This window comes from Rhinolophus sinicus, linkage group LG05 (assembly GCF_036562045.2).
Source record: "Rhinolophus sinicus isolate RSC01 linkage group LG05, ASM3656204v1, whole genome shotgun sequence".
Classification (NCBI taxonomy): Eukaryota; Metazoa; Chordata; class Mammalia; order Chiroptera; family Rhinolophidae; genus Rhinolophus; species Rhinolophus sinicus.
This window is the reverse complement of record NC_133755.1, coordinates 9,963,347-9,977,346: the sequence shown is the minus strand read 5'-3', so window position 1 is coordinate 9,977,346 and position 14,000 is coordinate 9,963,347. Positions and strand designations below refer to the sequence as shown.

Genomic DNA, 14,000 nt, shown 5'->3' with positions numbered 1-14,000 from the left:
GCTGGAGTCATGTGATGAATTTAATATAGTAAAATACAAGAAAAACAAACATAATGTTTTGCCCTTAAGCTTTAGAACAAAAACAAGCAAAACAAAACAAAAAAAATTCTGTACTCGTACAGGATGGCTTTATAGAAGCAAGAGTAAAGTCAAGTCTGCTTGACAACACACACAGTTTGACCACCGATGTGATATAACCACTTTCCCCAACAGTAAAACTATCTGAGGTTTCATTAGTTAATATAATATATCTAGAATGAGGAATAGGGTAGTCACATTCTACTCTACTTTTGCCATAAACAAATACTACATTTTAGGAGGAAAACAGAGAGATTGAAATGTTTGGGGAGAATGACAGCCATGATGTCAAGAGAACTTGAAGCTGAGACCCAAAGGGAGTAATTGAATGAAACTGAACCGGTTTTTCAGGAAACGAGAGCTTCTGAAGACTCTCAGGTTGATGAGGGATTGACTTCTCTGTTTTCTTAAAGTCCATGTCTAGACTCAATGAACTGAAACCCCAAGGAACCATGTTTCAGCTGAACAGGAGGGAAAAGATCCCCCTTTCCGAGCAGGCCAAGTTAGAGCTAGCTGCCTTAGAAGACAGTGCATTCCCCTAGATGGGAGAGGCTAGAAATGCCCTTGTAAAGAGACTATGAAAGACATTTAAAGACTATCAAGCAGGTGCTGGCAAACTTTTCTATAAAGAGACAGACAGTAAATATTTTAGGCTCATGGGCCATTCTCTGTTTGTTGGAACTGCCATTGTAGCACAAACGTAGCCATAGTCAATGCATAAAGGGGTGAGTGCAGCTATGTTTCAATAAAGCTTTATTTGCAAAAATTGACAGTGGCCCACATTTGGCCTGTGGCCATATTTTGCCAAACCCTGTGATATAGGGTTGGTTAAATGACTTGATGCTGTTAGAAATATATTGAAGAAAAAACTGCAAAGGAATGTCAAGTAGGAATAATGATACTATTTCAAGGACAATAATGGAGGTAGATATGGTAATGGGTTTTGTAGGAAAAATATTCCTGGGTTTAGGTTAGAGTGTATATGAAGAGAAGAGCTGGAACGAGACCTGATGTTTCTCCCTGCAAAGCAGGTTTCTAACCCCTGTGCTCAGGGCCACCTCATCTCATCCTGGATCATGAGTGTCTGTCGCATACACATGATCCAAAAACAAGTATGTGTGGTTTCCAACAGTGTTAGGAATTGGGACTACCGAACAGGAGAGGGTCTCCCTGAGCTTTGAGGAACATTTATAAAACTGTGTGGCCATGGGGGACTCTGCAGTGGGGGCAGTAGCTCATATGTGAGGCGCCTTCTCTTTTTCAGCCACACACATCACATTTCACACAGTTAAGGGGAAAGACCCGTGCAGGTTACCTCTGAGAATATCAACTGGGGCTGCCAAGTTGTGCTTTTTGAAGGATCTCTGTGGGCCCCCTCAAATATGTACTTATCCCTCTGACTTTCAGAAAAAGCTCTTCAGAGTTTATTAGAATCTCTGACCTGTCCACCCTACACGCCAACCCAACACCTGGAGCGGGAGCAAGCCCTGGCTAAGGAGTTCGCGGAAATTCTGCATTTCACTCTTCGATTCGATGAGCTGAAGGTTAGGCCACATATGCTTTGACAGTTTAAGAAACTTGTACTGTGTGCCCACTCATACAGATTCTCCCCAGTGCTGTGGGGTGGGGGAATAGAGATGAGTGAGACATAGCTCACTCCCTAGAGAGACCTATAAGGCGGTGACAGTTTGTACTCATTGTGGTAGAAGTGACTTAAGATGGTAGTTTTTATGTGGAAATTCAAAATCTGCCTAATGCAATTAGAGAAAACCTTTTCGAGTGTCATTCCTCACTGAGAACAAATATACTCTTTCCCGAAGTCAACCCTACAGTAAAAAAACAGCATATTTTTAAATAATGAAGCTCTGAGTGGTCATGTTTAAGCAGGAATTGCTTTGACTCGTGTAACAACGGGAAGTCCTGGTGTATTTACAAAATCTAGTGTCTGGGCTCCTAATGGGTGTTCCCCATCTGATGCTGAGAGCTGACTTTCTTTCTCCCCTTCTGGATTTCAGATGAGGAACCCGGCTATTCAGAATGATTTCAGCTACTACAGAAGGACAATAAGTCGCAATCGCATCAACAACATGCATGTGAGTCCCTGGGGCTCCTGGGTCTAGGCACCCCATCTCCATGCCTTTGAATTTTGTGTCGGGCAAGGCACAGGGACGAGACAATCCTTGTCTGTAATTCCATTTCCAGAGGACATTGTCTGGGGATTTTGACCATCTTTTGAACAATTGCATCTTCTCTTCTTATTTTCATCAGCTAGACATTGAGAACGAAGTCAACAATGAGATGGCCAACCGTATGTCCCTCTTCTATGCAGAAGCCACGCCCATGCTGAAAACCCTGAGCAATGCCACAATGCACTTTGTCTCCGAAGTAAGTGAGGTTGAACACCAAGGTGCTTTTTACTTGATTGCACGTAAAAGCTGCTAGCAGGGCTAACACCCATTTCTGTCTGTCATTTAGAACAAAACCCTGCCAATAGAGAACACCACAGACTGCCTCAGTACGATGACAAGTGTCTGTAAAGTCATGCTGGAGACGCCGTAAGTTACATCAGACATGTATTTGTGGTTGAGAGTTTACCTAGGCAGGGCCTGTCAATATAATGATGATGAAGACATCTAACCATTGGTCAGCACGTTAATATTTGCACATATATTAACTAAGTTAATTTCATAAAGAACGCTGGGTGATGAGTGTGTAGTTAGCCCCATTTTAGAGCTGAAGAAGCTGAGGTCCAAACTGGTGAACTGACTTCCCAAAGATTGAACAGCTTGTTAGATGGCAGGACCAAAACTTGAATCAAAGATGCTATACAAATTATATAAGAACCAAATGGAGGATTGAGTAAAACGACTGGGTGTTATTATAAATATATTGGAGAAAGGATTTGAGAGAAGGTTTAGAACCAAGAGTACAAGTGGTAAGATTGTTGCAAGAATGATGATGAATTTCTCTCTCTCTCTCTCTCTCTCTCTCTCTCTCTCTCTCTCTCACACACACACACACACACACACACACACGCACAGTTTCTTTGTATTTAAACTAATTGCTAGATTTTAAAAATGGTTGATGTTGTTGAGGGTGAGGCAGCATGGTAATGAGGAAGTCCACATTCAAAAGTCAGGGTTCCGCTTATGCTGTAGCCCCTTCTGGGCCCATAGACAAGTCCGAACAGCCTGGACCTTGCTTTCCTTATATGATGATGTTCCCATAATGCCATCCAAGTTGTAGTGTTGGGAGGCCCAAAGGCATCAAGAATGCCTTGTAAAATTTGATGTCCCGTTCGAGTATAAGATGGCATTAATTTCAAACATTTCACTTATACCAAAGTTAAGATTTATTCCATGACAAAAACAGTAATCATCTTCATTGTGGGGCCAATTCATGATGAAATAAAGATTAGGAAAGCCTCTAGTACTGGCCTGAATTATCTGAATCATCAGAGACCCTGTCAAGGTACGTGAACAAAATTCAGACTTCACAAATACTCTCAGCCCAATAAATGGTACATCATTTCTTTTAGGTATCTTTGCCAGTTTAATTCAATCTGCAGCCTGTATCTTAACAAAGGAAGTTACCCTGACTGGAGACACGATAGCTGCTCTGTGGAAATGAGCTTGATTCTTTTTCTCCATAATGAAGCCATTATTCTCGATAATCTTGGACAGCCAGAGGGACCTGCTATAAAATATTCAAGATTGATGGGTGGGGGTGTGATGTACATGATGAGCTGGCTCACTGAAGGGCAGAAGAGACGAGAATTTACTGCCCTCTAATTTACCTTATTTTCACACTGAATTGCTAGTTGGATAGATTCAAGGAGAATTATCATCATGGGTTTCAATAAGAGCATATTAACCCAGTGGTTGCAGGTCTGGGATTGTTCTCAAGAGAGGATTGGAGGAGTCTAAAGTAGCCAGCTGTGGAGCCAGAAACGAATGTGCTCGGGCCAGGAAGTAACAGTGCTGCCATTTCATCTCTTCCAGGGAATACAGGAGCAGGTTCACGAGTGAAGAAACATTGATGTTTTGCATGAGGGTGATGGTTGGGGTCATCATCCTCTACGACCACGTCCACCCTGTGGGAGCTTTCTGCAAGACGTCCAAAATTGATGTAAGAATACTCATAAAATGTGCTTTCCAAGTAAGAGTTCACCAACGTTGCCAAACAGACCTTGCTTTTCCTTCCCTCTCCTCCATCTCCCACTTTCATGCACTGGGAGATCTCTCCAAGATGGCAGCTCTCCTTATAGCAAGAAGTCAAGTGTTTTCATGCACTTATAAAAGAACGTCCAACCTCAAAAGCTTAGCAGGAACATGAGGTGCTGATCCCCTCAGCCTGTCGAGGAGCTGAACACATGAACGGTCTACCCCTTCAGTTTACTTAGTGCCATATAAATATATTTTAATGTTGTGTGAGTCTTAATGTGAAAAGCATTGAGAAACACTGGATTACAAGGCACCATGGTCAACGTTCCAACTTCCTCTGCTACCACCCTTACTAGTTGCTTCACCTGATTCCCATGCCTTCTCTTGAGCCCTTTTTCCCTGCCCAGAGATCCCTTGCTCTTCTCTGATTGGTGGATTCCTTTAAGACACTCCTCAAGTGTCCCTTCATCCTGTTCCCTGCACAGATCAGGGCCTTCCTTCTCCTCTGGCCCTCAGAGCACCTGCCATATTGGATTTTCCAGGTCTCTCACAGACTTAGTGTGGCGGCAAGAGCAGAGACCATTATCTATATACCTAACATCTAATTTAGTGCCTAGCAGTGTCCTTGGGACATACAGCATGGTACTATTATAAATAAATAAATGTTCCATAGAGTATTTGCTGAATGCGTGAATGAATATGATTCGCAAACAAATGATTTTGGTGTGCCAGTGATTTCCGGTTGATAGTGGGAGGCTTCCTGTCAGCCCAGCACTTGCCTGTAGCATTCCAGTAGCGTATCCCATGTAGTAATTGAAAGCCTCTGAAGTACAGAATAGGACCTCTTGGCACTAACTTATCTGAGATGAATAAGTTTGTGCTGCCCACTCTATGCTCATTTGTCTGTACAGAACAGCATCTTTGATGCTTTAGTCCTGTGTAGACAGAAAGCCTACATGCCCAGAGGGGCCACGAGTCTGCAGAATGTAAGAAATTTTGTCAATTAAAAATGCAACCTGGATTACTCATTTTGAGGTTCTGGCTTCCTAGCACATCTAGCCATGGTTCTTCACAGACTCTTTGTTATTTTTAATATAATTATTTCTGTTTATCAAGAAAATACATATTAATATGAAAAATTTTACAAAGTATAGGATACAAAATAAAGTCACCTCACCATAGACAGATGACCACTGTCAATATATTAGCATATATGTGTCCTTTCTATTTATATTCATGTTAGTGTCTATATGTGTATATATTTAACAAATTAACACCTTGCTCTAAATTTTATTTTTAAAAGATATTTAATTTTTATAGCAGTATATTATGGAAATTTTGCATACCAATAAATACTTTTACTGTGCTCTTTGTGAGGCTTTAACTGTAGTATTTAGCTTTAATATTATAGACTGAGTATAAATAACTCTATTAACAACTCCATGAATATCGTTTGAATATGGATTGAGTTTATTACCTGGTACTCATAGGTCATTCTCATTTACCATGAGCATTTGTTAACTTGTCACAGAGTCAATACTTAAAAATGCACTAGGTACCATTGTTTCTTATAGCTGTTACCTTTAAAAAGTTTGTCCTTGCTTATCATTTACTGAGTCTTTCTGTTGAGGTCGTAAACATTACATAATGTTAAATCTAATGATACATCTTCTTGATGAAGTTCATTTGTTCATGCAGGCCTCTAAGGAAGCCTTATTCATATTGAAGTTTGCACGTATCTCTAAGAAAGTTTGGGGTTTACCAAACACAACATGCATTTGATGGGCCATCTTCTTTGATGACATAAGTGTCTCCTTCCAGTCTGCTTCTAAGCCAGCAGTGACACACACTGGGTTTATAAATCTTTAGGGTATCGGCATCCACTGTGAAAAGACAAATATTTATCTGTAAGGCCCTGAAATGGGTACTGTTACATGCACTTGGAGGAAGAGCATACACTGGAGTATAAAACGGATATACAGTGAGCTCTAGAAATCCAGGTGAGGGAGACACTCACGCTGCTTAGAGGCAGAGACAGACAGTGATGGTGGACTTTGAAGAAGGGATAGGATTTTACCAAATGGACAGAAAGAAGGAAAATTCTCAGGCAGAAGGAATAAGCAGAGCAACATCACCAAAGCCCAGGCTGGGTGTGTGTCACTGAGAGAATAGATTCTATTCTTGGGTGCCAGGAAAAACAGGCTGGAGTTAGATGGCACTTTCATCTAATTTCCTTAGAATCCTATGGAACGATCCAATAAGGAGTCACTCCATAACCCCGGTCTCTAGCCCCAACTATCCCCAGAATTCCAGACCTCACCTCCTCTGGCCACCTGAAACATGGCCATCCTCAAATCAAAGGTAATCTTTTGCCCACAAAGCTGTTCCTCATCTTGGGTTCTTGTCTCCGGTATTTCACCTTCTTCCAACCCAGTGTCAAAGGCAGACACCTGGAATTGTCTCTCAGGACTGAGAAATTGTCTTTTTCTCTCTTTTTCACCCCCATATCTTCTCACGTCACCAAGTCTTATGGATGGGGCCTCAGATTAATCGACGCACATCTCCCTGATTCTCCATGCCCACTGCTGCTCTCACACTCCACACCCTCCAGGGCCCGCACTGGTCCTCCTATCTCCAATTTTGCTTCCTCTGAGCCATTTCCATATAGTAACGTTGCTAGGTGTTTAACACCTATCCAGTGTGTTGTCTGTAGCTAAAGGCCCCTAACTCCCTAACATGTTGTTAAACCGACATTAAATATACATCCCTGACTACATCCCTGACCACATTTTATTATTCACACCCAAGACTTTAATCAACCTGAAATAGAACTAAAAATTCCCAAAGGGTACCCCTTTTCTAATCCATGTTCCCATTGCTCCTTTGATATGTTTTTTTTACAAGAATAGATATCGAACTATAATAATGAGCTATTTGTCTCTCTTCTCCCCCTAGACTATGAGCTCCATTGGGACAGGGTCCAAATCTCTGCATCCCTGAGCTTGATCCCATCCTGTACTCATGATAGACATCTCTGTTTGACCATGACATTCTTTCATGATGAGCCTATACATGACCCCCAAATGATTCTCAACTCTGTGCTTTGGCTGCCTTCATCAGTCAGAGTTTGTCAGGTCTTTAAGAAAAACTTTTGATATACCAGAAGTATACCCACAGAAATGTTTATAAGTGACCACTATAAAAGAGGCCCTTAGTGTTCCCAAATCTAATATAGTGTATGAACATCTGAGTTTCAAATGAGTGATTTTATTCTTTACAGAAAGGTTCTTCCTTTACACACACACACACACACACACACACACACACACACACAAGTCTAAATGGGCATATTATGAATATATTGTGATCTGTATAAATTTAGCTTTCATGCTGTTCCCAAATTATGAATAAATTATAGTCCAGGGGCACAAAAAGCTAAGAAACTTGCCTAAGTTCATGAGGACATTAAACAAACAAGCATGGATGAAACCCACTCCTGCCTCCACATGTTTCACATTCATCACCACTGTTCTTTACCAATCCTCTGCTGGTCTAGTGAGAAAGACAAATTATCTGGGTACTGCAATCTCCAAGGTTCTCTGATAAATGCCAGTGTACTATTAGGAATACAGAGAAGTTTTGTTTTTTTCTACTTTGTGAAGGTAATGCAGTCAGAAAAGGCTTTTTGGTACTGGAGATTTTCAGCTCAGCCTGAAAAAACTTGTTTAGAGTTTGCCAATCAAACAGCTAAACGAGGAAAAGCATTCTGGGCAGTGGGATGGCAGAAAATGATCAGGTTTGTAATTCATTCCGTCAGTTTCCACTGAGCACAACCAACAACCTGGAAACTATACTCACCATATCACTATGGTGTGTGTGTGGGGTCTCAAAAAGGGTTACAATGAACTGAATAATGATAATTAGTTTAAATAAAACTGGAGGGAAAACCCTGCACTTGGCTCTAGAGTATAAAACAAGAAGATCAAAGGCTCAAGATATGGAACATATTCAATTGCATATTTAATTGCAATTATTGAATTGGAACATATTCAACTGTAGTATACTATACAAACTGACATAGAAGCTTCTAGAAGCCCAGAGGAGCAACTCACTGGCCCGATGGGGTAGGAAGGTCTATTGGTCATTTCTACGTTGGCTTTCTGTGGGAAAAAATAATGTGATATTATTATGGACAGATGTTACAATGGATAGATGTCATCGGACAGAATTACTAGGATATTAATAAAATGTTGTGCTTTCTCCTCCTAGATGAAAGGCTGCATAAAAGTTTTGAAGGAACAGGCCCCGGACAGTGTGGAGGGGCTGCTGAATGCCCTCAGGTGAGCCCCACCCCATGGTAAACCTGCCAGGGGAGTCAACCCTTCAGATCCATTGCAAATTTAGATGCTGTCCTGACAGGGATTGAGGGCTGGAACCCCAGGCTTAACTCCTTGTGCGTTTTAACACATTTAGTCTTCCCAACAACCTGTTGAGGTCAGCATCACTTTTACCATCACCTTTTTACAGATGGAAGACTGAGATATAGAGATTTTAAATAACTTGCCAAAAATCACACAGCAGGTGGCCAAACTCAGACCTAAACCTGGGCCTGGGTGACCCCGCAGGTCATGGGCTTAAGGCCCGGCCACACTGCTTTGTGGTTAGCAGGGACTCATCAGATGAAGCAGCTTCCCAGGTCTCACTTACCCCCTTCACCAGAGGTTTCCAAACCTGGCTGCACTTGAGAATTATGTGGGTAGTTTATGAAAACACTGCTGCTCAGGGTCCAACCCAGACCAAATGAATTAGAATCTCTGGGTTGGGGGTTCAGGCACCCATTATGTGTGTGTGTGTTGGTTCAGAAGCTCCCTGGCCACTCACCTATGCAGCTGCCAACCTGAGAACCCTGTTCCACATTGTGTAAATCCCCAAGTGTGCCTCTCTTCCCAAGAATACATGTGCTTACTCCACTTCAGGCAAGGGCTCCTCATTTTTTAGCGGTGATGCATCTATAGGAATCTGCCAAATCATACCAGTGCATAAGCCATTCCAATACGGGATTGCAATTTGAAAGCTTTATCTTCCCTGCTGCCTCATTCATCTTTGGTTCCCCTCAGTGTAGTGCATGCAGTAAGCGTTCAATGAAAATAAGTGGAATGGATCAATAATCTTCTACCTATGTACAACACTTATGTTTTACACTCCACTCCCAGTCACATTGTCTCATTTAATTATCACAACTCAAAGAAGTAAGGCTGATCTATTATCCCCGTTTAATAAGTGAAGAAACTGAGCTGCACATGAGATAAATAAACTAGACACTGAGATTGATCCGTTTTGTGGTGCTTCTAAGTCATCATTCTTCAGAACAGATGTAGCATTAGTATTAGAGCCTTCCGGAATCTGTGGGTCAACCAAGGTTTTCTCCAACGGTGCCATTTCTCAGACAGCTGGCTTTCCATACTCAGTAAGAAGACTTTAGCTACTGAAGTTTTTGAACTCTCCGGCTTTATTTCATGAAGCAAGACTTCGAGAGCAGGGCACTGTGGTAGGCTGTGGGTCCCCTGTGAGTGCTGGCATTTGTGTTTCTGTAGGCTCTGTGATAAAGTGAGAGAGCACAGGCTTTGGGGAAGCCAGACCTGGACCCAAGTCAGAAACCACAGGTTGTTCACAAATCGTGCGTTGCCATCTTTGTGATCTGGAATGGGTCATTTACCCTCTGAATCTGTTCTGTCATCTGTAAAATAGAGGCGAATAACCTCTCCTGCAAAGAGGTAGTGTGAGTAAAGTGAAAGAGAGCCTAGGACACAGTCAAGATGGTATTACATGTTGATTCTGCTTTCTTCCTTTTCGTAAACTATTTCTACACGAGGTTAATAAGAGGATGCAGATTGCATCACTTCTTTTTGGTTTGTTCACCTGCATTTGTGCCCCCTTGTGGTGGCAATAAGGATAAGCGCTTCCAGGAAAACGGAAGACCATAAATATTTAGATGTTGGGTAATATTGCTGTGCAAACCCATATTTTTAAAGTCATGACTTAGCAGGGGTAGCTTAAATGGAGAAGATTCTGCGCTCCATCATGTGAAGTCTACCGCCCTGGAAAATGAGATTGCTTGTATTTCTTCTGTGTCATTATTTGATTATTTGATCCACTTGTTTAATAACCATAATACAAAATTCCTTTGGAAGGAAGAATCAAATATTCAATCTGTCTGAGAATACTCTAGGCATTGAAATGTGGCTCTCTGTCTAAAAAACCAAGACTAAGGTTGATTTATAAATATTAACTGTGTCTCCCAAGATGGGCTGCTACATCATTATCGAAGCTTTCACAGAGCACTATTTACACACCGAACTCCATAATTTTCTCTCCATCCAGGTTCACTACAAAGCACTTGAATGATGAATCAACTTCCAAACAGATTCGAGCAATGCTTCAGTAAAGCTCTGCTCAAAGAAGAGGATCTATGTACTGACCTCAGAAGATGTATATGTTTACATAATTTAATACAGATTGATGTTAATACTTGTGTATTTACATAACCGTTTCCTTCTTGTCACTGAAATATATGGACCTTAATTTGTATCTTGACTGACTCAACCCAGCGCTGCATAAATTGACTTGCGAGCCTTACCTTTGATGTCTAAAACAAAACTGCCTTCTCCAAAGGCAAAATTTGGAGACTTTGAAATTCGCTACTGGAGTCCTTTAACTACACCTGTAACAGTCAGAAATTGCTAATAGTTTGTGGTATTGTTTTACTTCTAGATGTGTAATCTCTCTGGGAAGTATAGTTATAGAAACACAAAGTATTTGACTTCCTGTGTCGGCTCAGCTACAAGAAACACAACTGTTATCCTGACAGAGGGAGAGAGAGGAATCTAAGAAAAGACAAATGCATGTGGAGACTCCGACCCAAGTGTTTTGAATTCAGCACACCCCCTCTCTTTCCTCAGATTGCAAGCCACACGTGCAACCTTTCTGTTGGCACGTATTTTATTCATCAGCATATTCCCTTTCTGTCTAGATGTATATTCCTCTTAAGTTTGCTTTCAGTTTTGCAAGAGGAAAGTCACCTGTGTTTGAGTTAGTTAGTGGGAGAGAAGCAAAAATAGGTGTGCTGTCATAGGTGGGCTGATGAAGGTGGTTGTGTTGGAAGTGGGGGACAAGTTGGGGGGGACAGGCAACAGGACAGTCATCTCTCTGCTTCATTCTCTGTCCACAGGAGCAAGGGATGGGGCTCTGGCTTTGAAATGGTGGGTAAGTTTGCTGAGAGTGCAATTATTTGCAGAGTGCTGGGCACACAGCCCCTCCCAATAGGAGCCTTGTTTTCAGTGGACCATTCATGTGACAACAGAGGTCTAGGGCACTTCATTGATGACCAGAAAAGTGGGGGCAGGGGACAGGTTTGGAGGGAGAAAAACATCTGTGTTTTCTGGTTATCTGGTATTTAAAAGGCAGCTCCTCTCTGACCGCATTGCTAGCTTGTTGCAATGCGTAAAGCCTAGTCCAGGTTCCCGAATTTAGTCCTAGCCCCACTGATGCACAGCGTGATCTTGGTACCTTCACCTAAGCGCTCTGTGTCTCACCTTTCTCATCCATAAACTGGACAGTGAGAACAGATAATCTCCAAGAGCCCTATAAGACTATGAGTCATTAGAATAACTGACTCCTACATTCTTCCTTAGCGAGTCCAGTAAGCATCACCCCCACTTTATCATCAGGAATAATGATATGACAAAGCCTAGAGTCATTCTGTCTGCAGATCAGAGCTCAAAATGGAATCTTGCAAATCTAATCTCCAATGGGAAAATGAGACAGAGGATGAAGTCACACAGGCCCCTTCACACTTCATCCACCCCAATACAGGACTAGAACCCAGGATACCTCACTCCTGACGCCAAGCTCTTTCTTTTTCACCATGTGGCCTATGCATACATATTATGGGATGTGACTGGATACTTTAAAATAAATTCTCAGTCTGGCCTATATAATTTTTTCCTATTTCTGATAGACCGGAAGAGTTACCCAGTGAATGATAATTCCAGAAGTTGGGTCTGGGTACATCAGAGTTAGGCATCATTCACAGTGTCCCAAGACGTGAGCTGTCACACCATTGCTTTCCAGACCTTAGTGTCCAGCTGGCATTCCCTTGAGTCCTGCAAGAAAAGGGGAGACATACATTTGTTTTGTTTTGTTTCTAACAAAGAAATCCAGTCAAGTGGCAGAACAGATTCCATGGTCTCTGTCTAAATGTCAGTCAACGGAGAAAGGAAAGACCCTTTTCCTTAAAGCTTTTCAAGCTGAACCAGTATAGCTGCTTGGATGGGGTTTCTCTCATCAGAACAGAAATGCACTAGATGGCCGTCAAGACCTTTTCAAACCTAGGGATTCTAAAATCCCAGAGGAAGTCAGAAAACAGGATTAACACTGGGTGAACACATTCATTAACTATTCATCGTAAGAAACATTCTTCTATTCGGCATCCACTTGTTATTCTTGGGCAACAACTGTCAAGACTAGAAATACAGAGGCACTGAATGGTTCTCATTGGGTCCATTCTCCTCCTTTATCAGGTGAGGAGATTAAGTCTTGCATAGAGGAATAGACTTGCAGAGTAAATAGTTGAGCACATTTATAACTGTTAATGACACTTTCTATCAAATGGGACCAAACATAACGGCGGGGCTGCTGGCCTGCCCGATTTTAGCCAGGTCACCTTGTCTCAAAGCCGCCTCACCAGGACATGGATTCTCAAAAGCCCAGGGTCTGAACTGTTGCCTCTGATTATCAGCAGGACAGGTTAACTGGCTGTCTGTGATCAAGAACAGGTGAGGGACCTTGGGTCCACTCCAAAGCTGTTGTGGGAGACACATTCTTTCAACAGACTGTCCTCTAGGCACCTGGAGTCGTGAACGATCACGTCCTTTGTGCTGCATGTACATGTATCCAAGACCCGTGAGTGGTTCAGAAGAGAAAGTGCTAGCAGCAGCATCCATGTCAATGTTAATTATATTTCATATTCGATGTCTCATAGTTTTCAAATAAACAGTGTTTTCCATTACTCGGATACTTATTGTTGGGCAAGCAACAAGCTGGACATTACATTTCTCTGATGCACTGCTGTTTTGGCATTATAACTTTGTTCTTAGAAACCTTTCATGGGGCACCAGGAATGAGAAGTGAAAAAACAAATAGCCATGAAGGTTTGAATTGGGTGACTCATTCTGGCTGGGGTAGTCATTCACAACCAAAAAGATTCCTGGATACTGGATTATAACTTTAGTTCCTATCACGCTTCATCAACGTTTGCCCCTAGTCATCACCGTGATATCAAGATATTAATGGGGAACTGAAATTTTTGATACATCATCACATTTAAGTAAAAACAATTTCATGCTTCCTCAAAAGAAAAATGAAGCCTACTCAATTTTTGGATTCTTGTCCAATAGAATTCAGAGACTTCTCATTCAATCTTGCATCCTAGACAGCTGTGAGTTTTTCTAGATGTTAATAATAAATATTGGAATTTTATCTTAAAGAAACAAACATTTTGGATCTCAATTGCCCCACTACACTTATAAAGGCTGTTGCATACACAACACTGTTTTAAAGCTGTCATATGTTTTTTGCTAAAGTCATTGTAATTTTTTTTTTGCCTGCTTTGCCTCTTTTTGTACAGAAGTTTTGGGTGTGAAATGAAAATTAAAGTTTGGTACATATATTTAAAAATACACGTCTATTTTATATGACGTT

The 14,000-nt window shown here is 41.6% G+C and overlaps 1 protein-coding gene across 4 annotated transcripts in view; it reads left to right on the top strand.

The window, feature by feature from the left end:
• The window catches only part of CYRIA (CYFIP related Rac1 interactor A), a 97,887-nt gene extending 84,579 nt beyond the window's left edge, over positions 1 to 13,308 (top strand). For all 4 annotated transcript variants that reach the window (XM_074331711.1, XM_074331710.1, XM_074331712.1 and 1 more), the window contains 7 exons: positions 1,486 to 1,622; positions 2,094 to 2,171; positions 2,347 to 2,463; positions 2,554 to 2,633; positions 4,080 to 4,206; positions 8,511 to 8,581; positions 10,623 to 13,308. In XM_074331711.1, coding sequence (XP_074187812.1) covers positions 1,486 to 1,622; positions 2,094 to 2,171; positions 2,347 to 2,463; positions 2,554 to 2,633; positions 4,080 to 4,206; positions 8,511 to 8,581; positions 10,623 to 10,686 — 674 coding nt within the window. In that variant the 3' untranslated portion in view covers positions 10,687 to 13,308. The remainder of the gene's footprint in view (positions 1 to 1,485; positions 1,623 to 2,093; positions 2,172 to 2,346; positions 2,464 to 2,553; positions 2,634 to 4,079; positions 4,207 to 8,510; positions 8,582 to 10,622) is intronic.
• The last annotated feature ends 692 nt before the right edge of the window (positions 13,309 to 14,000 follow it).